Source organism: Lemur catta, chromosome 15 (genome assembly GCF_020740605.2).
Source record: "Lemur catta isolate mLemCat1 chromosome 15, mLemCat1.pri, whole genome shotgun sequence".
In the NCBI taxonomy this organism is placed as follows: domain Eukaryota; kingdom Metazoa; phylum Chordata; class Mammalia; order Primates; family Lemuridae; genus Lemur; species Lemur catta.
This window is the reverse complement of record NC_059142.1, coordinates 26919770-26944758: the sequence shown is the minus strand read 5'-3', so window position 1 is coordinate 26944758 and position 24989 is coordinate 26919770. Positions and strand designations below refer to the sequence as shown.

Below are 24989 nucleotides of genomic sequence, written 5' to 3'. Positions count from 1 at the left end.
GAAAGAAGCCTAGCTTTTAGAAAAAGGTCTATGTAAAAGAAAAGGACTGTGTGTGATTTAATGTCAAAATTTAGAGAGCCACTGCTGTGAATGTATAGCCCCAGTTAGTAGTTTCTGACTCTTATTGGCTATTCACATCCCTTATATACTTGGGACATAACCAAATAGTTCACCTCAGATTCATGGAGATCCTCTCTCTCCTTATAGCCTTGCATAAAGTAGATGAATTCTGAAACTTTTTGGTCTCAGAACTCACTCATAAAAGTTAGTGAGGACTCTGAAGTGTTTTTATTTGTGTGGGTTACATCTATTTATATTTTAGAAAAATTTTAAAGCACTACTTAATTTATTAAAAATTAACAGCAAGCCCAGTGCATATTAGCACGAATAAAATATTTTATAGACATCAACTATATTTTCCAAAACAAAAAAAAAATTAGTTGAGTGGCATTGTTGTACAGTTTTGCAAATCTCATTAAAGAGATTATGTTGAACATAATTTGGATTCTCATATGTGCTTCTGCATTCAGAATTGTTGGATATTTTCTTGGTTGAAGTATATGGAGAAAATCCTGCCTCACAGAGCTATGCAGTTGTAAAAGGGAGGAGAGTATTTTAATAACTTTTTCAGATAATTGTGGATATTCTTTTGATACTACACCAAAATTTTGACGTGGTAGTTTCTTAAAAGTTAGTTGCAATGTGGAATCTGAAGCCACATTAATGAAATTTTTGTACTCCATTAATAACTGAATGAATCTTTTACTTATGATTGATTTTGAACATCATGTTACAAATTTAGAAAGTATTGGTTCACTGGATAGTGCAGATCTTCTGAATGGTGGCGTATTTGATTGTATATGGTCATTCCTTGGTATCCATGGAGGATTGGGTCCAGGACCCCCATAGATACCAAAGTCTGCAGATGCTCAAGTCCGTTATATAAAATAGCGTGGTAGTATTTGCATATAACTTGGGGATATCTTTCCCTATACTTTAAACCATCTCTAGATTACTTATAATACCTAATACAATGTAAATGCTATGTAAGTACTTGTTACACTGTATTTTTAAAATTTGTATTTTTTGTTGTGTGTTTTATTTTATTTTTTAAAATATTTTTTGAATATTTTCTGCCTGCAGTTGGTTAAATTCTAGGATGTGGAATCTGCAGATACAGAGGGCCAGCTGTAGTATCAAAAAATTTCATTCATTGATAATACCAATGATCTCATCAGAAAAGTATTAAAATATTAGAAAGATGTCATGCTTACTGAGGCAGATACAATTAATTTTCCAAAATTTTAAATCTTAGTTGAAAGGTCAAATTTATCAGTTATTCTTCCTTAACAAACTGATTTTGTGCATTTTTGAGAACCTAAGAACCAGGTCTGCCAAATGACCAAATCTGGATAATTATGGTTTATCTACCAGTGTTGCTTTTTTTTGTTATTATTGTTAAATAAGAATGGTGTTTCATGAAAAAAGTAGTGTGTACCTGAAAAAATTATACAAGTGCTTTTCCTCAAAGTAGCCATTGTACTTCAGTTATGTAGCCGAAATGCTTTGTATGTACTTCTTATTTCTTCACACAGCATACAAAAAGCCATGTTTGTAAGGATTGAGATTTAATAAAAATTATTTTTACCGTCTTTATGAAGGACATTTCTAAGTGAAACTGTCTTTACAAAACAAAACAAAACCGAGTGTGTGGTGGTAAAGAAAACAGTGACTACTAGTACATTTGGTACCACTGCTTTGATTTATGTTCACTTGCCAGCAGTGTTACTGTCCTTTGCTTTGCACCATCTTTCTAAATGTCAGCATAGAGAAAAAGGCAAATAATGTCTTGGTGCTAGTATGAAAATAGTTTGAAACCCCATGAAACCTTTGAAAGGGTCCATGGGCCATACTTTGAGAACTGCTATAGAAGACACTCAAATATTCAAATATTTGAATAATTGATAAATGAATGATTCCTTGTTCTTTCCTGCTGTTATGGTTATCTTCCTTTTTTCCCTTCTGCAGCTTAGAAGTTCATATTCTATTTTTATTCTGTTAATTGAATTAAACATTTACTGTGTTTGCTTTCCTTAAAGTTTAAAGTTAATCAGAGTCTATGTTCTTTTGCACCTCATATCTGCCGTGTGATTTCTTCTAGTGCTTCAGTCCACCTTGTTAAAAAAAATTGAAACATACACAACAGTAAGAGAATTGGACAATGAATTCCCATTTATCAACCATCCATCTTTAAAAACTATGTTGCTTCATCTAGACCTTTTCTCTTCCTGAAGATCTTTAAAAAATTTTTTAATATATTTTTTTGAACTTGATTTATCTAAAATACAATTGTTTTGACATAAAGTCAGTAATAACATATTAATGAGATATTTGGCATACTTTTATAATATGTCTTTGAAAACTGGTATATATTTTACATTTACAGCACATCTCAATTTGTGCTAGTCACATGTCTAATAGCTACCTATGACTTGTAGCTACCATTATTGGACAGTACAGCTCTAGAGATAGAGGTAGAAATAGGACTTGTGGCTGGAAGATACAGAAAAAGCACGTGTTTGTTCAGTATAAGAAATTACCTTCTAACAGCTGAAACTATTTGATGATGGGGATGCATTTCCTTATAAGGTAATGTGTTCTTTGTAATTGAAAGTATTTAGAGACTGCTGGTCAGAGAAGGGATTATTCCTACATTAGGCAGGACCTGCTCTTTGTTGTTGTTTTATGACAAATTCCTTTATCCAAAAAAAAATGCTCATTTAAAAAATTCAAACAATACACAAGAATATAAAATTTAAAATTATAAGTTCCCCCATATATATATAGGTGTCTGCCTTCCCTCCTGCTTTCTTTTAAACAGATGGAATCATGCTATGTTTCTGCAACTTATTTTTTTTTTTGATAAACAGTTAACCTCAGTATTTTTCCACGTTATCAGTTACATATCCACTCTCTTTTTTCTTCAAGTTCATAATGCTCCATTTTATGGGTATATGATACTTGGTTTGGCAAGTCCCCTATGCTACACTTTTGCTGAAGATTTTTAAGGCAAATCTTAAATATCATTGTACTTCTATAGTACTTCGGTGTGTAGCTCTAAAAAATGAACATTTTCTTACGTACAATAATTTCATGATCACACCTAATAAGATAAACAGTAATTCTTTGGTATCGTGATACTTTGTCCAGATTTGTTTCAGAAATGTCTTTTTGTAGGTAGTTTATTTCACTAGAATTCAAACAAGACATAAACATGTAGTAGTTAAGTCTGCTAAGTCTTTACTTAGGCTCATGCCCTCTTTTTGTGACACTGACTTGGTTGGTAAAACTAGGTTAGGTGTTCTAGTTAATTGTTAGTAGAATGTCCCACATCTTGGATTTCTCACTTGTCCTATAATTTAACTTGCTCTTTTAGTGTCTTTTAATGTTTTTATCCTTTGCATTTCTGTAAATAGAAGGTAGCTCTGGAGCTGTGCTGTCCAATACTGGCAGTAATCACTATTGACTATTTAAATTTAAAGTAAGTGGATTTAAATAAAATGAAAAATTATTATTTAAATAAAATGAAAAAATCAATTCCTCAGTTGCACTAGCCATATTTCAGGTACTCAAGAGCCACATATAGAACATATCCATCATTGTAGAAAGTTCTGTTACACAGTGCTGATCTGGAGACTCGATTAGATTCAAATTCAGGGTTTTTTTCCCCGCAAGAATACTTTGTAGATGATGCTGTGTTGCTTTGTATTGTGTCACATCAGAAGAGACACAATGTCTGGTCATGCCATGTCTAATAATGTTAAGACTGATCAGGTGGTGATCAGCCTGACCCTTTCATTGTATAGTTTCTAATGTTGACTATGAATAAAGAAAGTTTTTCTAGTTCCTTTGAAATCTCTGATCTCTTTCTTTTTCTTGCCTTACTGCATTGGTGAAAACCTTCAATAAAATATTAAGTAGAAATGTTGAGAGCTAATATTGTTGCTTTGTTCTTAATCTGGGGAGAAAGTATTCATTCTGTCATCCATCATTATGATAATGGTTGTAGTTTTTCATAGATGTCTTTATCATATTGAGCAAATTCTTCTATTGTTTTCTGAGTCTTTGCATATGAATAGGTGTTGAATTTTGTATGTTTTTCTGTATTTATTGAGAGAACATGGTTTTCTCTTTTATTCTGTTAATATGAATATTTTTTTCTTTTGAATGCTACACCTTACATTCCTGAAATAAACTCCATTTGGTCATGATTATCCTTTTATATTTTGCTGGATTGAGTTGCTAATATAATATCTTATTAATTATTTAAGTTAATGATTTACATCTGTGTTCTTGGGGGAGATTGGTCTATAGTTTTGTTTTCTTGTATTGTCTTTGAATTTTGTATCAGGATAATGGTAGATTTCTCTTATGTCCTTTGGCACAAGTCCAGTTTTCTTTGATAACTTTCATGCTTTTTCCCCCCCCCTCCATGAGCACTAAGATGTGCCAGGCTCTGTACACAAAGTTGTCTCAGCATGTTCCCTCAATAGAGGGTTCTTCAAAAAGTGCCTGCCACTGCTTTTTAATACTCTTTCTGGGTAGCACTGAATTAACAGCAACAGTAAAAATTTTAAAAGAAAAACCTAATTCTGAACATTTAAACTCTGTATCACACCACATTTTTAAATTAGTTTCTTAGAGTACAAAATGTATTTATATATATCAATATCAGTGAGTTTGGAAATCTCGGTGCACTGAAAGAAATCTTGAACTCTGAATGAAATTATTAGATTTTTAGGTATATATTTTAAGTTCTTCAGCTTTGAATTGCTTCAAATTATGAGGAAAAATTATTTTAGGCATTTTCCTTTCTTTTCCTTTTTTAGTCAGCTGATTCTTTCTGTAATGCTAAGTCTTCGGAGACGGTAGGTAGGGTGTGAAACCCATTAATGAGTCAATTTCAGTTCTTCCAGACTGATCTTCAGTAGAGTAGAATATGCTTTCTAGCTAGTTGCTGCAGGATTGTAGGTGATGACTGAGTTCAGCCAAGCTATAATATTAATTTATAACTGGAAAAATGTAAAGTTACTATAAAGTTTTTAACTGGAAAATATCAGTTACATTTAGAAATGGATAAATTTCAAACCTTTTTATACCTTTTTATCTTAACTGGACTCTTACCTCTGTATTTAATTCAGATACTAAGATATTTTGATTATATGAGGGAAATCATCTTTGGCTATCTGATCACATAGCTATTAAATGAGCATGAGAGAATTGGCTTTTATGAATCTTTCTGCATGTTCTTATATTTTGGATCACTGAACAAAGTTTTTTTTCCATGGAAATTCAAATCATTCTACTTTTAGGATTATATGTGAAAAACAAATGATACCTAAAATGTGTAATACTGTTAACTTGTATACTTTAACAATGATACCGTAAATATTAAATCTTTCTTTTAACTCTTCAGGCACAAAAATCTCAAATCAAGAAATGCTGGACAGCAAGGACAGGCAGCATCTTTAGGCCAGCAACAACAGGTACTTCCTAAGCACAAGACCAATGAGAAGCAAGAAAAGAGTGAAAAGCCACAGAAACGCCCCTTGACTCCTTTTCACCATCGTGTATCTATTAGCGATGATGTTGGCATGGACACAGATTCAGCCAGCCAAAGACTTGTGATCGCTGCTCCAGACAGTCAAGTGAGATTTTCAAACATACGAACTAATGATGTAGCAAAGACTCCTCAGATGCATGGCACCGACATGGCAAATTCACCTCAGCCACCCCCACTTAGTCCTCATCCGTGTGATGTGGTTGATGAAGGAGTGACTAAAACACCTTCAACTCCTCAAAGTCAACATTTGTATCATCAAATGCCAACACCGGATCCCTTGATTCCTTCTAAACCAATGGAAGATAGGATAGACAGTTTGTCCCAGTCTTTCCCACCTCAGTTCCAGGATGCTGTAGAACCTACAGTTTATGTTGGTACAGCAGTAAACTTGGAAGAAGATGAAGCTAATATAGCCTGGAAGTATTACAAGGTCCCAAAGAAAAAAGATGTAGAGTTTTTACCACCTCAACTTCCAAGTGATAAATTCAAGGATGATCCAGTTGGACCTTTTGGACAGGAAAGTGTAACATCAGTTACAGAGTATGTATTTTTTTAATAGTCACTATTATAATTTAAGGGTGGAAGTGATGAAAGTTCTTAATAGTAGGACTCCAGGATTGGATTCAGGGTAGGATTTACAATAATAAATCCTTTAAGTATTAACTTTGCATAATTTCTTTACGCTGTTTTTTCCTCAGGGAACTTTTTTATTATGAAATATTTTAGCCCCCCAAAAGTAGAGAAAATAATATATAAACACTTACATGTCCATGAACCAACTTAAGGATTTTACATACAGTTAGAACTCCCATGTATTTTTTTTTCTTCCTCCATTCTTCCTTTTTCCACTGTCCTGATTTTGGTACTTATCATTCTGTACGTGTTTTTTATACATGTATCTCTAGTTCTTCATTTTAATTGCTTTATGATATTTCCTTGTTATGAAATACAGTAATTATCAACTCTCTTGAAGATGGACATACTGGTTGTTTTCAGTTTTCATAATAGATGATACAGCAGTGAACTTTTGGTACACATTTCCTTTTTTACTTATATAAGACTTTCTCTAGGAAATACATCAAAAAGTGGAATTGCTGGGCCATGAGGTATGTCCATTTTCAACATAAAGGGTTGTTGCCAAGTAGATGTCCAAACAGCTGGTATACAGGTTACACCTTCATGATCCAGCAGCGTATGAGAATGGCTGTGGTACTATATTTTCCTCAATACTTGGTTTTATGAGACTTAATTTGGCTAATCTGCATGCAAAATGTCATCTCATTGTCTACATAGTTGTCTTCCAGATTCCTATGATATTAAGCATCATTTAAAATGTTTGTTGGACATTTAGATTTCCTCTTCTTTGAATTACGTGTTCATCATATTTTTTAGTCCATTTTTCTTTTTCTTTTTTTTCCTGATTTACTTCTTTGCATATTCTCAGTATTAATACTGTATTAGTAATATGTGCTATAGATACCTTCCTCCATCTGTGGTTTGCCTTCTTAGCTTTATTTATGGCATACTTTGGGCAGAAGGAGGCTTTTTTTCAGGTGTCCCTTTTCTGTGTTGTTCAGAATACATTTTTAGTCTGTCCAATAAGGCTTTTGCATTTTTATCTGTAAATTTTCTGAAAGGTGAAAATCAACCAACAAAACAGTTATAGCCATTAGAACTACCTATTTATCAGTGCAAGGCCAAGTACTGTACAAACATTACATTTCCTTCTCTTACCAGTCTGTTGTCAATGAATTACTTTCTTATTGCCTAAATGCTACTCATAGGTTAAATAATGTCTCAGACTTTATTATTTGCTTAAAATGTCACATTTCCATCATTGATTCGTGTATATGTTTTTTCTACTAATGTAACTATTATATGTATTGTATGGAATTTGTTACTTTCTTATCAAGGTGTTCTGTTACAATGTGGACCAGTTGCTTTTCTAGACTTGTTTTCTAGTTTCTTTCTAGGATTTCATTTTAGTAGACTCCTAAGTTAATATCACTATTTCTTATAACTAGCGGCTTCTCTTTAGTTTTGTCCTTATTTTGTTGGGGAACATATTTAGCTCCCTCAGAGAGAGTGGGAGATAAATTTGACATCCTTGCATTTCTGAAAATGACTTGATTTTTGCCCTCATGCTTGGATTGATAATTTGGCTACGTATTTGATTCTTAGTTGAAAATAATTTTCCGTTGGAACTCTTAGACATTGCTTTATTGTCTTTAGTATCCAATGTTTCAGATGAAATGTGTAATACCTGTCTCATTCTTGCTCACTTTTTTTATGTGTGATCTGTTACCTCCGTGAGGCTTTTAGAGTATTCTCTTTAGCTTTAGAATTTTGAAATTTCACACGAATATGCTGGGCACTTGAAGGATTTGTTCAGTTTGAAGCCTTTTTTTTGTCCTGCCACTGGGAAATTCCCTTTTTCTTAGATAATATTATATCTGTTTTTTTCATTCTTTTTGGAACTCCTATGATTCAGATGGTGAGTTTCTGTATTTCTTCTCATTTTCCATCTGTTTTTTTTTTTGCTCTGTGTCCTAAGGGGATTCCTCAACTGTCTTGTAACCCTTTCTTGAATTCTTAATTTTTATTTCTTACGTTTAAAAAAAATTTCTAAATCCTGATCTTTTTTAAAAAGACAATAATCTCTTTAATGTTATGCTTTTTTCTCTTTACTATGATTCTTGTCATATTCATGATAATTATTTGCCTATACATATTTTAGAGTGAGAGAATAGATGCGCTGATTAGAAACTTTGTGTTTATATAGGCAGAGCTTGTTGATTGGCATGCCTTGTTTTTTCAGTAAATATTTTAGTGTATACTTTGCTTTATGATAACTGGGTAGGGAATTTTTGGAGGGGAAGGAAATTATCCCTAACATTCCAGAATGAAGAGGTTGCTAGATCCTGTTTTCACCAGGTAGCTTATTCATTTTCTTTAAAAAGGAACTCTTTCTGTTCCATTTTAAGCTCTTTTTCTCATTTCTGTTTAGAGATATAAATCCAGATTTTTTCCTGATTTTTCTAGGCAGTTTGACTTTCCTGTTGTTTATATAGTTTGCCTGTAGTCCCCTCTTGCATTTTCTAGGCTATGAATTTTCTCTGCTTTGTTTCATCTGACTTTGGGCTTCCCTGGGATTTAGTGAGATATCTGATCCATTTATAGCCTCTTTCTCATTTTCCCAACAGTTAGAAACTTACTGTCTTTTAAAATTCCTTTATTACCTACCATTTTAGCAGACAAACCTTTGTGTTTCATTTAGCACTTCGAATCTAACAGTATTTTAGTATGATTTTATTTTTAATTAAAATTAATCTAGATTTTAAATTGAGGAACATCAGGATACCTTTATGAACCATGGAAGACAACTAGCTTATTTAATAGTCGGTGGGTCTGTTGAAAGCAAATGATGTCTTGGAAACAAATCTTGAAAGACCTTAATTTTATCTGTGCTAAATCTAATACAAAAGTCTAAGCCAGTCTCAGCTCTTGCCTGAAACTATCTCCTTGTTTCTATACTTCTGTACGTGTATTCTCTACACTGGAGTCAGGGTGGTCATTGTAATCTAAATATCATGTTAGTTATTTGCTTAAATTCCTCCAGTAGTTTCCATTTACACTTAGAATAAAATCTAAACCCTTTCTCCTGATCTGTAAGACTGTATGCAGTTTCCTGCCTACCTAGTTCTTCACTCTTACCTACCACTATACCACTATCCTATTTGCTTCCTGATTTAGCCACACCAGTTTTCTTGCCATTCCTTCAGAGTCAAGCTCATTCCTCATGGGCTTTAGAATGCATTATAGAGACAGGGGAACTGCTCATCCCTTCTTACCATTCAGTCCTGCTCAAGAGTTTTCTTCTCAGGGAGGATTTTTCTGACCATTACATCTAAACTATTATCTCTCTTCTTTCCCATAAATCACTGCCTATCCTGTACACTGCTTTTAATTTCTCCTTAGCATATATCATTACCTGAAATTATATTATGTATTTGTTGTCTTTTCCCTATTAGAATGTAAGCTCTATGAGGGCAAGGATTCTGTCTTGTTTACTGCTGTATTCCTCTAGCATAAACACACATGCGCACACACCCCCCCCTCCCCCCCCCCCCCGCCCCCTCAAACAATCCTAGGCATGTAGTAGAAATTCAGCAAATGTTTGGATGAATGAAATGACAATATAGCCCTAGAATACTTTACTATTTTAAAACTTGTGTTTCTTTCCAGGTTCTATTTTCTTATTTAATGTATGTAAAAATGTGGTGGCATGAATGTTTTCAGTTTTTAAAACTTCAAGAGTGAGTTTTAATGGGCACATTGTATTCATAAGATCTAAGTTTCTAGCCATAACTTTAAATAAGTATATTGGCTGCTTGTGTACATGAATATCTGTAAGTGAAATGAAGGTGTCTTAGAAGCTAATACAGCTTAACCTTAGAATCTGTTCTAAAATTATTTGACATTTTTCTCACTGAATAAGAATGAGAAGGAAGAAGCATAATGTAGAAAAGTAGCATACAGGGTATAGAGTGGTGCCGGGTCATGATTATATAAGTTAAGGAAATAACATGCTTTACTTCTGCCTATTCCTAGCCACCATTTTTTTCCTGCCTTATAGAAAAGAAAAAAAAGATTGAATAAAAAGGGTTTTTATTTTAATTCTGTGTCTCATGTGAGTATTGTTTTGATTATACTAGTGTTATTAAAATGTGTATTGTGTCACAATTCACTTTTAGATATAAACCTTGTTTTTGTAGTGTAATAGTATATTAATAGATATGGTAATTATCTGATGTGAACTAAGAAGCATTTGTGGAATATAATTGTTCTATACTTGGCAGGTTAATCTTTATTTTTATTGTTTTAATGTTTTAATCATCTGGATGATTCTGTCCATTTCCTGAAATTATTGTTCTATGGCAGTAGTTCTCAACTTGGTCAATTTCCTGTCCCCCCCACCCCATCCCCAGGTGACATTTGGCAGTGTCCAGAGACATTTTTGGTTATCATAACTGGGGTTGTGCTACTGGCACCTGGTAGGTAGAGGCCAGAGATGCTGCTAAATATCCTACAATGCACAGGACAGTCTTCTATAAAGAAAAATTATTCTACCCAAAATGTAATACTGTTGAGGTGCTTTAATGTAATGAATAACCTTTAACAGAAATTTGAATTCTAGAATAATAATTATTAAATTGGAAAGGCCAAACATGTTTACTAATTAGCTTCATTAGTGATATCCCCACGTGCTATTTTAGTCCCTTCAAAGCACAGTAAAATACTTGGCATGGTCTTACATTATGCCGAAACAAAGGTGTTTTTTTTTCCTCATAGTGGAAAGGATTTTGTTAGTATCTGCTATTAATATTGCTTGAGATAAGATATCAGAAGAATAGCCATCTCCTTATAGAAAGTGGTGTAACCATGCTTGCATTATTTCAGGAGAGGATAAAAAAATAAAGAAAGAAAAAAAGAGAAAGTGGCATAACCAATTGACAAAGTCAGATAACATGCCCTGTCATTAAATTCTGTGAATTAGTATTATGCTCTTTTGATGGCATTTAAAAAACCTTCTTAAATTCTTTTTAGAAGCACTCCGTTTTAAAGATGTAGTGTGATTAAACACTTCTCTAGTCATAGAGTAACCCATTCAGAAGCCTAGTTTATATCAGCAAATTTGTGAATTTATATTGCCCAGCCATTGTAAATATCTATTATCTCTTTCCATGTTTTGAGTTTTGAAAGTACATTTAAATGTGTAGTAGTTAATGAAGTTAGAGGGCTATTGCAAGTCCTCTTCATTCTTCTTTTTTTCATTTTAAGTTTTCTAGCTCTCCAGAGATCATAATCTTTTTTCTTTGTTAAGATTATCTTTCTTTTTAAATTCGTAGTCTTCAGAGATATATTTTCTTTATTAGTTTTGAATAAAACTGAAGTTTCTCTTATATGCAAGATGCTGTGAGGCACTGTTGGGGTATAAAATAAATTTAGTCCTGGCCTTAAATGAAATTTGTAGACTAGTGGAAAATAACATTAAATTCTCTGATAAGAGGTATAAATAAAATGTTGTAGGGACACAGAGCTACAGAACGGGAAATAATTTAATTTCATATATGGAGACCCAGAAGCTTTATGTAGTTTGATATGGATAGATTGTAGGGGATGTTGCTTAGTAGTATGTGTCATGATGAGAAATGAGATGTGAAAAGAGGGTAGGGCTATAGAACAGAATAGCAAAATACTGTTCATAAGTTTATACATTATCCTTGAGATGATGGGACAACTATTGCAAGTTTTTTGAGTGAGATAAAATAAAGTTTTGGAAAATAAGGATTTTGGAAAAATTAACCAAGTAACATATTGAAAGATTATTTGAAATGAAGAAATACATATGTATGAAAGAAGATCAGTTTGGACATGTGCTTGAACAGCTCAGACAAAAAGTGATATAGGGCCCTCACTGGGAAATTAGAAACACCAGGGATGCAGGAACGTATGGATGTTATAGACGCTGTGGAGTAGACTCTTCAGAACTTTGCAGCCAGTTGAATAGTAAAGTAGAGGAGTAACAGGAAAGTTTAAACATACTTATTTCATGACCTGGAAAGATGAGGAAGAACAGTTTGGAGGCATCTTTACTACCATCCTTTTTACCCACTTTAGGCTAAATCTTACCAAACTTAGTTTTTATGATTTTTAAAAGCAGCTTTTCTAAATAAAAATATCTTGGAATAACTATTGACATACCTTATGAAAGTAAGGTCTTGCTAAATAATTAAGTTCTGGTTAAATGATGGTATATCCACTTAAAGTGAAGGAAATCTGTATAGGCTGATATGGGAAGATCTCCAGACTTTTAAAATTTAGGAACAAGGTGCATGATATATGCATATGTATGTGGTCATGTATACATAGGTTTTTTTTCACCCTAATTAGATAATAGAAACAGTTAATCCATATTATCTTGAAGGAGAGGGATTGAGATACTCAGGCTTTTCATCTGTCTTGTAATATATGACTTTAGCTATGTGCGTGTAATACATGTACATTGCAAAAATGTGAGTTGAGTTCGAGATTCCTGAAGTAATTCCATCAGACTGTTGGGATCATGTTTCTGAAGCTTAAGAGAGGGGACTATTACTAACCCAGTTAGAGTAGATATAGAATGCAAAGAACAAGAAGGCATCATTAGAAATAAAGAACAAGTGTTTTCAGTTGACTTTTACAAATGTGTACCTTTTTAGAAAATTAAGGTAGGAGAAATTTAGAGGTTTGTTTAATTTATATTAAGTGAAAATCCATTTTCTGTTTGGTGTAAGTATATGTGTTCCAGTGTTTGCTGTTGAAAGGTGGCAGGCACTCTCCTTCCATAATAGTGGATAAGTGAAAGAAAGCAATACTCTTGATTTTTGTTTTTCTTTTTTCCCCTGCCTGCCTCTTGATTTTTTCTAATCAGCAGTTTTAGATGGTGATAGCTACCTAACTAGTACAGAGTAATAGAATTTATCATTTTTAAGTACCTTTTTATTCTAAGACTTCTGTCTGTAGCAGTTTATGCCTAACCTTTCATCAGCTGTGTTAAAAGTAAAATTCCTTCTCCAATTTGTTAGAATTTTCTGGGGGAGGGAGGAATTGGGGGTGGAGCATATTACATATATAGGATATATACAACAACTGTGGCAAATATCTTTTATCTTTTTGTTTCTAATTAGTTTCTCTATTAATTATAGTATCTACTTCACAATAGAGGCTAAGGACCTTATAAATTTTAAAGATAACAGAATTTCTGCCAAGAAATATTATAGTTGTTCAATACCTTTTTTAAGAGTTTAGCACTTAGTTTTAGTAGAATTTGTGGTTGCTAAAAATAGTGTGCTATTCTGATTCAGAGGGAAACCTTTCTAAACCTTTAGCAAAGAAAGAACTGTACTTGAGGATATTTCTTCACATTTTGTTTTGTAGTCAGGATATATCAGGATATCTTAACCATGATGTTCATCAATAGAACTAGCTCCTATATTGTATTAGTGATACACCAGATTTTTGTTGTATGTATATAGTTATGATGTATTATTTGATCTCAGAAAGATAGTTTTGAATGCTTTTGTTTTATAGAAAGAAGTCTGATGAAATAAACTTGTTTTGATTTGACTGTACTCTAAATCTTTTAAGTCAGTCTTCTATATTTGCTATTTTATTTTAGTGCAATAAAGTTATACTTTTGACAGCTAGCTTGACTCTGTTTAAGGATTGATTCTGAATATGGGAGATGGTATTGGAAAAAGTACTATTTAATAAGGGGTGGGGGTTAAGGTTTATTAACATCATTTGTTCCTTGACATTTCCTTCTATAGCTTATCTCCTATAATTGTCAATCCTAAAGTATTGTCATACCTTGTCTGGAAGAATTTTTGTTGAATAAAGGCATAAAAGCATATGCTGCCATAAGCCATGTTAAATTCTATATGAGTATATTTCAGGATAGTATGTTATTGTCATAGTGAAAGGAAGGAGATACAATTAATGAGTAATATAAAAGTGATTTAAATTTGCTTTGAGCTTTGCAATGCTTCCTGTTCATGGTGGTACCTGATCCTCTCTTAGTTTGTCTGTACTTAGCTTTATATCTAATTGAAACTATCTCTGTAGTTAATTATTTGGCTGTATGTGAAAGTTCTTTTGAGGAAAGGAGGAGGTGTTCCTATTCACAAAAGTATATGTGTACTATATAATTGGATAGTGACAAAATGATTTTAATTTTTAATCTGACATCTCTTAAAAATCACAATTTTTATTTCAGTTTTTTATCAGCTTTAAATATAGAAGAATGTATAATGTAAATGATTTATATTTTAAAATTTATTGTGACTTGATAACTCTTGATATTATTGACTACATTTAAATTCTTTGCATATCCCAATGTCTGTGAGAACAATTCAATAAAATAACAAAAAGTTGTCTTTAGGTAATGCATTTGGTTTACTCTCATTTTTATTTCAGCAGAGCCCTATGCAGTAGTATTGGTCCTTTTAATAATGTTATTGCACGCTAGAGTTTAACAACTACCTGTGTAAACAGTGTGGCAGTTTTTATGTTTCTGCCAGAGGACAACTTAATGTGAAAAACAGAGTTGTTTTATTTACCTCTACACAGAGTAGTAGTTTCTTCTCAGTGAATAGTTATTTAAATATGAATACTTAAAATCTTTCCAAACCTAACTTTGCCCATGTGAACTTACCAAAAGATGTTTTTTTCTACATAATTTCCATATCAAAGGCAGAGAGAATAACCTCCATTTCAGATATTCAATAAGAAAACACATGTCAAAGTAGATACACTATTCTGAAAAGATTTACAGTAGTGACTATTTGGTAGACAATTCGGCCAACAGTTATTTAGGGTCCAATGCAGTGAGGTACAAAGCTACTCTTGAGAAATATTCATCTGTTCATAGAACAGAACTATTCTAATGATTAATTGTAAAACATATCCCCATTGACATTGTGTTAGCACTATGTTCCCATGGGAGAAAGTTTTTGTAGACTTGGAATTTTAGTTTTGGGGATAAATCTGGAGTATATTGAGAATAATAATATGTATTTCAGCATTTGATAGCATGTTTAGACAATAATAAGTTTTTGTTTTGATGGCCTGTTTTGTCCTTAGTTTATAAGGGATAGAGTACTGCTAGTGTTAGGCATTAGTAAATAGATTGAGATATGATATCCCTATCATTCAAAGAGTTTACTTTCATCGCTCCCAAACCTTATAATTTTTGTCTCAATACTCAAAACAGATAAGCAGTGGCAACAGTACTTTCTGATGTGTAAAAAATGACTTCAAAGAACAAGATATTGTATTTTAGGATTATTAGTGCAAAAACATCTCAATCCTGTGTGGTTTTTAGATTTATTCATTAGCAAATATTTATTGAATGCTTATTATGTGCCAGGTGCACTCTAGGCATTTGAGATAATTAATGAACAAAGACAAGATCCCTGTCCTTCTGGGGCTTTTATATTCTTGTGGGAGTGACAGTCAACTATGAACATAATAAATTATATAATATGTTAAAAAACAAACTCTATAGGGGGAAAATACAGCAGGGTAAAGGGGATTAGAGCTGAGGCAGGTGGGCATATTATAATCAGTCAGTATAAGGTCTTATAGAGAAGGTGACATTTAAACAAAGACTTGAAGAAGTAAGGGAGTTGACCATGCAGATCTTTGAAAGGCTGTTTCAAACAAAGGGAGCAGCCAGGAGTGTATCTGGCCTGTTGGAGGAACATCAGGGAAGCCCTTAGAAGCAGTGTGAGTGAGAGAGGACTTACTTAGAAATAGTAGAAGATAAAGTTGGAAAGGAAAAGAACCAGATTAAGGTTTTGGTAGGATATTATAAGGACTTTGATTTTTACTCAGAGTGAAATAGTCATTGCGAGATTTTGAACATAATCTGATTAGAAGCCTGGCTGCCATTGTTATGATAGCTTGGGATCTGAGCTTTGTAAACCCAAGAGAATAGGAATTTGAGAGTCTAAAAGTGTCCTATACAAACTAGAAACTAGTCTGTATTCATACTCTTTGGGCACCCTAGTCTTCAGAGATACGAAAGTTGTGATGTTTTCCAGGGTTCTGTGGTACAAATCAGCTTGCTTCTTGTGGCTACCCTCTTTTAGCCTTAGATTTCAGCTTTGTCTGGGTCTGTCAGTTCCCACTAGTTTCCAACTTCACTGTTGCTGTCTTCTCTCTTGTTCTGTCATCGCATGTCATTTTATTGATTATTTTAGGAGAGTAGAGAGAAACATAAATTTTTAAGTCACCATGTTAAACCAGATACTGATAATGTAAAAATTGGTATTCAATGTGATTAGGAAAAAACTGAGGTACTTAAACACTGAAACTTCATTTTGCCATGTAAAACATCTTGCCAGAATTAATAGTACTGTAATGTTATTTTCATGAAACACAGATCAGGCCTTCAAAGATTTTAAATTTAAAATATATCTATTCATGACAGTAAAAAAAGGATAATCATTTTCATTGTATAAGTGTATAAATTATATAAAAGTATGTTGCCTCACGATAAATCCCATACTTTGAGATTCACTGTATAGAGCAGGTTAAATTTAAGAGGCCCTTTCAGTAAAGATTTGGACAAATTAGTGTGCTTGAAGACTTGAGAACAAAGTGAGTTACCTAAAGACAACATATTTTGATGGAAAGATAACATAGATAGGAGACCTGGATTTTAGCTCAATTTCTCAGTTGCTAAATTTGAGACTTCAATAAATCACATAATCTTTCTATGCCTCAGTTTGTTCATTTGTAAAATGAGGGATTGTAGGTTAGGTAATCTTTAATTATGAAAAACCTCATGATACTTAAGTGGTTTTGGAAATTTTTAATGCTTTTGTGGATAATAAATGTAATGAATTTTCTGATTTTTTTTTTTTTGTGCAGGTTAATGGTGCAATGTAAGAAACCTTTAAAAGTTTCTGATGAAGTAGTGCAGCAATATCAAATTAAAAATCAGTATCTTTCAGCAATATCATCTGATACAGAACAAGAACCTAAAATTGACCCATATGCATTTGTCGAAGGAGATGAAGAGTTCCTTTTTCCTGATAAAAAAGATAGACAAAATAGTGAGAGAGAAGCTGGGAAAAAACACAAGGTAAGAGAAATCACAGTATGCCAAAGGGTCACTGATGATTTTGTAGCATTGCATATAGTAACATGCTTAGTACCATACTTATCTCATTTTTTTGTCTTAGTATAGAAAGGTTAATCATTTTACTTAGAAAAATACTTTTTTGAATGGGTAAATCAGGCACATGGTACACATTATAGCTGATATCTGATGATGAAAAGATCTTTGTTTACTTTAAAAGTTTCTGGGTTGGATAAAGAGTACATTAACTTCTGTCATAATTGAAATCAGGACCTTTTGGACAATTTTGACAGTTAAAAATATACTTGTAAGTGAATTACTTGTTTTCAAAGATGGAATATACATCGAGTTTAAAAATTACATGATATTTTTCACTATGTGATTTAGGAATTTATAGCACCCCTAAAAGTAAAAACTTACATTAAGGAAGTATGAGACATAGAAATAGTGATTGAATTAAAAATCAAATATTTGAGGAACTATTAAATATAAGATAACTGTTAGGGGCTGGGCGTGGTGGCTCATGCCTGTAGTCCTAGCACTTTGGGAGGCTGAGGCAGGAGGATTGCTTGAGGCCAGGAGTTTGAGACCAGCCTGATCAACATAGCGAGACCCCATCTCTACAAAAAATAGAAAAATTAGACAGGCGTGGCCAGCTACTTGGGAGGCTGAGGCAAGAGGATCATTTGAGCTCAGAAATTGGAGGTTGCAGTGAACTATGATGATGCCACTGCGCTCTAGCGTGGGCGACAGAGCAAGACCCTGTCTCAAAAACAAAAAAACCCTCACAACTCTCTAACTTTGTTAGATGGGAATTTTACCTTAAGTACAAAATATGAAAATTGAAAGCTGTAAAATTGTGAAAAGGATCCAATAATATGTTTAATACAAAGAATTAATTTCACAAAGTTTTAGTTAGCTATACAGTGTGTCAGGTACTTGAAATTTTGTCCTTTTGTAAATATGAAAACAGTAGTAGCTGAGAAAGCTGCAGGTAGAATAGAAAGAACATGGACTTTAGAATTTGCCAGATTTAGGTTAAAATTCCAGCTCTCACTACTTACCAGCCATGTTTCCTGGGACAAATAATCTTTAGGGCCCCTGTTTTTTGTCTTTAAGATGAACATAGTACCTACTTGTTTACTATAAGAATCAGTGATAATGTATGTAGAACACTTGGCAGAATGCTTGACACATAGCTACTCAATAATTGGTAGAGTTTGTTATTGGTAAAATATGTATTTCAGCCTAACATGTAATATTTGTTTGCAGGTAGAAGATGGAACATCTAGTGTAACAGTGTTGTCACATGAAGAAGATGCTATGTCATTATTTAGTCCCTCTATCAAGCAAGGTAAAACTTTTATTTCCTAATCCAAATATTGCAATCTAGGATTGTTACTACAAACTGATCTGATATAGTTGAACTTTTAATATTTCTTTTTGCATAATTCATATGTTTCATAGAAAGGGACCTTAAATGATGGATTTATTTATCTTTTATTGAGAGACACAAGTTCAGGTAATAGAAATTGTTTTGAATTGTCAAAACTTCTTTCATTTTTTACAAGTAAAAATAGTTCTTACCTATAAAATGAAAAGATTCGATAAGATCATAGCCTAAGAGCCCTTGGATCTAAAAACACAATTTTTAAATTAAACTTTAATTAAATTTTGTTGTCTTTTTCTTCCTACATACACAAGTTAAAAGAGCTGTTTCTGAGGCCATTAATTCAACAGATGTTTATTGAGTAACTGCATTGGGGATACAGTGGTCAGGACTCGACTTTGCAAGTGACTTGTGCTCCTTGTGAATGGAATAGAGAGACACAGTATGATAGTTCATTTACAAGATCCATTTAACTTTTTAAACAATTATTCTTTTTTTAATTAACAAGCAAAAATTATATATATTTATGATATACAATATGATGTTTGGTTGATATATGTATGATACATGTGTGCATTGTGGAATGGCTAATGAAGCTATTTAACATATGGATTACTTCACATACTTAGTTTTTGTGCATAGAATACTTAAAATCTATTTTGAGCATATTTTAAGTTTAAAATGTATTATTATTAACTTAGTCACCACGATGTATAGCAAAATCCATTTAACTTTTGATGAAGTTGTTTTTTGATGTGTGTTTTTTGGTGATAAAGTTTTGTTTTACCATTTGGAATAAATAGAAAGAGTCAGTCTCTGGGTAACCAAAAATAAGAATAAGAAAAAAGTCTGTCTGAACAAGGGACAGATAGTCTTAAGTAGCTTGGCAAGTTATTAGTTTGGATTCTTTGACCAAATGACCTACAGATTCAATGTAATCCCTATCAAAATTCCAATAACATCTTCCATAGTAATTAAAAAAAAAGTCCTAAAATTTGTGTGGAACCACCAAAGACTCTGAATAGCCAAAGCAGTCTTGAGCAAAAAGAACAAAGCCTGTGGCATCACACTATCTGATTTGAAAATATACTAAAAAGCTATAGTAATTAGCCGGGCGTGGTGGCTCACGCCTGTAATCCTAGCCCTCTGGGAGGCCGAGGCGGGTGGATCGCTTGAGGTCAGGAGTTCGAGACCAGCCTGAGTGAGACCTCGTCTCTACTAAAAATAGAAATAAAAAAAAAATTATCTGGACAACTAAAAAAATATATAGAAAAAATTAGCCAGGCGTGGTGGCGCATGCCTGTACTCCCAGCTACTGGGGAGGCTGAGGCAGTAGGATTGCTTAAGCCCAGGTGTTTGAGGTTGCTGTGAGCTAGGCTGACGCCACGGCACTCACTGTAGCCCGGGCAACACAGCGAGACTCTGTCTCAGAAAAAAAAAAAAAAAAAGCTATAGTAATTAAAACAGCATGGTACTGGCTGTTAAAAAGACACATAGACCAATGGAACAGAATGGAGAGCCCAGAAATAAATCCGTGCATTTACAGTCAACTGATTTTCGACAAAGACACCAAGAACACACAATAGGGACTATCCCCTTCATTAAGTATTGCTGGGAAAACTGGATGTCCACATGCAAAAGAATGAAATTAGACCCTCATCTCATACCATATATAAAAATCACCTCAAAATGGATTAAAGACTTAATACTCGAAAGTGTGAAACTACTAGAAGAAAACCCAGGGGAAAAGCTCCATGACATTGGTCTGGAAAAAGATTTTTTTGGATATGACCCCAAAAGCACAGGCAACAAAAGCAAAAATAGATGAGATTACAACAAACTAAAAAGTTTTGCATAACAAAGGAAACAATCAACAGAGTGAAGAGACAATGTGTGGAATAGGAAAATATATTTGCAAACCATATATCTGATAAGGAATTAACATCCAAAATATATAAGGAACTCAACTCACTAGCAAGAAAACATGTAATCTGATTAAAAAATGGACAAAGGACCTGATTAGACATTTCTCAAAAGAAGATACACATAGCCAACAGGTATATGAAACAATAGTCATTAGGTAAATGTAAATTAAAACCCTAATGAGACATTACCTTATACCTAACAGAACGGCAATTATCAAAAAACTGAAAGATAACAAGTGTTGGAAAGAATGTGGAGAAATGGTAACTCCTGTACATTGTTAGTGGGAATGTAAATTTGTATAGCCATTATGGAAAGTAGCATGGAGGTTCCTAAAAAAGTAGAAATAAGAGCTACCATATAATCCAGCAGTCCTAGCACTGGGCATATGTTGAAGGTTATGAAATCTGTATGTTAATACTGATATCTGTATTCCCATGTTCATTGCAGTGTTATTCACAGTAGCCAACATATGGAATCAACCTAAATGTCCATCAATAGATGTGTGGATAAAGAAAATATGGCATATATATACCAATGAAATACTATTCAGCCTTAAAAAAAGAAGGAAATCCTGTCATTTGTGACAATGTGGATGAACCTAGAGAATATGTATGCTAAGTGAAATAAGCCAGGCACAGAAAAATAAATACTGTATGATCTCACTCATGTGGGGAATGTAAAAAAGTTGGATTCATAGACATAGAGACTAAAATGATGATTACCAGAGGCTAGGGGTTAGAGGGATTCGGGGAGATGTTGACCAAAGGACACAAAATTTCAGTTATGAGGAATAAGTTCAAGAGATCTATTGTATGTTATGGTGACTACAATTAACAATATTCTGTATACTTGAAAATTGCTAAGAGAGTATATTAAGTGTTCTCAACATAAAAAAAAAAGTGCCTGTACGTGAGTTAATGCATGTGATACATAGCTTGATTTAGCCATTTCATAATATATGTATAACAACAAAAACAAAAAAAAACAATTTGGGTTTTTAAGCCTATTTACCTAACCTAGGATATTCCCTAGGATATAGGAAATGTGTAGTAGCTTTCTTGTGCCTCTGGTGCAGCTTTCTCAAGATGTGGATCATATACTACATTCTGGAGTATCTCTGAGGTGGAGCTTTGGAATCTTGATTTTTAATAAGTGCCCTAGATAATTTTTATGTGCTCTGAAATTTCAGAATTACAGCTCTAGTGAATCTTTAGTACTATCAGAAAGAGGCCCTGGGAAAGTTACTTTCATCTTTCTGAAAATGAGGGCTATCTCAAGTCAGTTGATATACAGAGAATGATTTAGAAGGTTATATATCAGATTACAGATTGTTTTTCTTGTTTGGGACATAGGGGAGTTTAATTTTTATTGGTATTTGTATTTTTTCTTATGCAATCATGTATTTTTTACCCAAAACTGAGAAATAAAAAGGAAAATAAAAATCTAGTGTGGGCCGGGCGCGGTGGCTCACGCCTGTAATCCTAGCCCTCTGGGAGCCCGAGGCGGGTGGATTGCTCGAGGTCAGGAGTTCGAGACCAGCCTGAGCAAGAGCGAGACCCCGTCTCTACTAAAAATAGAAAGAAATTATCTGGCCAGCTAAAATATATATATAGAAAAAATAGCCGGGTATGGTGGCGCATGCCTGTAGTCCCAGCTACTCGGGAGCCTGAGGCAGTAGGATCGTTTAAGCCCAGGAGTTTGAGGTTGCTGTGAGCTGGGCTGACGCCACGGCACTCACTCTAGCCCGGGCAACAAAATGAGACTCTGTCTCAAAAAAAAAAAAAAAATCTTGTGTGGAAACTAAGCTTAACTAAGAGGTAGTATTTATTGAGTATTTAAGTGCCTGGCACTGGGAAAAGTGCTTTACCAACATTTTATCATATTTGGTTCTTGGTGCATGCCATTACTAAGGCACAGAGAGGTTAAGTAATTTGCCAAAGGTTATATTATTAGTGGTGGAGCTGGGATTCAAATTAATAGTCTGTCTGGCCCAAGAGCCAGAGAACTCTATCGTTGTACTATGCTTCCTTTACATTTCAAGAAGATTAGAAAAATAAAAATATGTGTGTATTTAACTCTATTGTCCTAATAGTGTTTATATTTTTATTTGATATATGAGTTATTCATTTAGAGTACTTAGCTATGTTATTGATTACATGGCTTTTGGTGAGCTTCCTGGAAAAGGTACTATCATTTATAATTAATGTCTATGAAAATAGTTTCTAGATTTTACACGGGAAATTATAATTTCTTGTTGACTAATCCCCTTATAAATTTAAGGTTTTACATATAGTTTAAATAAATAAAATAACACTTATTTGGTCAGCAGTAGAGTGTTTTATTTTTCTGCTTGACATATGCAGATGCTCCACGCCCTACTAGTCATGCCCGTCCACCATCAACCAGTTTGATCTATGATTCAGACCTGGCTGTATCTTATACTGACCTGGATAATCTCTTCAATTCTGATGAAGATGAACTAACAGTGAGTATCCTATTAATGATTAGGATTATAATTTTTTACTTTATTCTTTCTTGCTTTTTTTTTTTTTAAAGATGGAGTCTTGCTCTGTCTTCTGGGTAGAATGCAGTGGTATTATCACAGGTCATTGCAACCTCAAACTCTTGGGCTCAAGCCTCCTGAGTAGTGTACTACCACGCCTGGCTAATTTTTAAATTTTTTGTAGAGATGGAGTCTCACTGTGTTGCCCAGGCTAGCCATGAACTCCAGACTTCAAACTATCCTCCCACCTTGGCCTCCCAAAGTGCTAGAATTTTATAAACATGAGCCACCATGCACAGCCAGTTTTATAATAAAATCTCATGAATCAAGTTTTTTAAAAATCTCATATTTCGGTAGTCTAGACAGTATCACCCATAAACTGTTGTTTTTTTTCCTTTTGTTTATATACTTGAAGGACACATAGTTAAGCTTAACTTCAGCTCCACCATATGTTCTTTTCTGCAGTTTTTAGGAAGCAGAATTATTTTCCTGTTCTTTAATTCTCTAGTTTGAGAAATGACCCTAAAATTGACTTGTTTGGAAAATATATAAGTAATTAATGTTAAAATTGTATGATTCATCAATTTATTAAAGAATACCACTTCTTTTGAATTAATTTGGCACCACAGCCGTTATTTTAAGACAGATACATACCATAACAATAAAAGAGGAAAAAAGTAATATTTAATCTTTAACACCCATTTGCAGAAAAAGGTGAAGATAAAAGAAATTAAAACTTAAAATGAGATTCCCTAGAATGTCAAGTCTCTGGTAAATTAATGAATAGGGTGCTACATTATCATAAAAGGGAATTCCTTTTTCATCTGCATAAAGGTAGCCTGGAAACTTCTGTGGTACATTTGATCTTCCTTGCCCTATATAATATGTGCTTTTAATCATCTCTCAGCATATATATCTAATATATGTATATTTATATGTGTGTGTATATATATACACATATATATGGTAGATATAGCCATACATAAACGTTTACTCTATATCCCATAATGTAGTATATTTTAGGACACGCTTAACTAGGTGAAGGTATATCCTTGAATACTTCAGTACATTTATATTTTCTCTCTGCTACCATTTACATATCAGCTGTGGTTCCCCTGAGGTAGAAAGGTTGTGAGAATTCAGTCTACATGTTTATCATAACTGTCTAACAGAAGATATGGAATGAATATTGTCAGCTCTAAAAACATTGGTGATAGATTGGAGATGGTGAAACTTGGTTTGTTCAATGTATTAAAGCTTAGTTTTACTTAGGGATCCTATTGCTTTGTCATGAGATCTTTGTGAAGTTTGTGCTTTAGTTTTACTTGTTACGCTATTTTTGCAGGGGTAAGGAGATTATTTAAACAAGGTAAAAGTATAAATAAGAATTGAGAGGGCGGTGGCTCATGCCTGTAATCCCAGCACTCTGGGAGGCCGAGGCGGGAGGATCGTTTGGGCTCAGGAGTTCGAGACCAGCCTGAGCAAGAGCGACACCCTGTCTCTACTACAAATAGAAAGAAATTATATAGATAACTAAAAGTATATATAGAAAAAAATTAGCCGGGCATGGTGGCGCATGCCTGTAGTCCCAGCTACTCGGGAGGCTGAGGCAGGAGGATTGCTTGATCCCAGGAGTTTGAGGTTGCTGTGAGCTAGGCTGACGCCACAGCACTCCAGCCTGGGCAACAGAGTGAGTCTCTGTCTCAAAAAAAAAAAAAAAGAATTGAGAGGGAAGATTGATTATATAGGAAACTTTGATATCTTTCACTTAAGGGGACGAATACTTTATGAGTATCTTTTACTAAGAAGCAATTCTGTCTCCTCTGAATGTTCAGAGCAGAAAAAAAAAGAAGCAATT

At 33.6% G+C, this 24989-nt stretch overlaps 1 protein-coding gene across 2 annotated transcripts in view; it reads left to right on the top strand.

Moving 5' to 3' along the window:
• The window catches only part of MED13 (mediator complex subunit 13), a 101197-nt gene that overhangs the window by 34857 nt on the left and 41351 nt on the right, over nt 1–24989 (top strand). For both annotated transcript variants that reach the window (XM_045525607.1, XM_045525606.1), the window contains exons 9-12: nt 5477–6163; nt 17102–17315; nt 18585–18666; nt 22992–23113. In XM_045525607.1, coding sequence (XP_045381563.1) covers nt 5477–6163; nt 17102–17315; nt 18585–18666; nt 22992–23113 — 1105 coding nt within the window. The remainder of the gene's footprint in view (nt 1–5476; nt 6164–17101; nt 17316–18584; nt 18667–22991; nt 23114–24989) is intronic.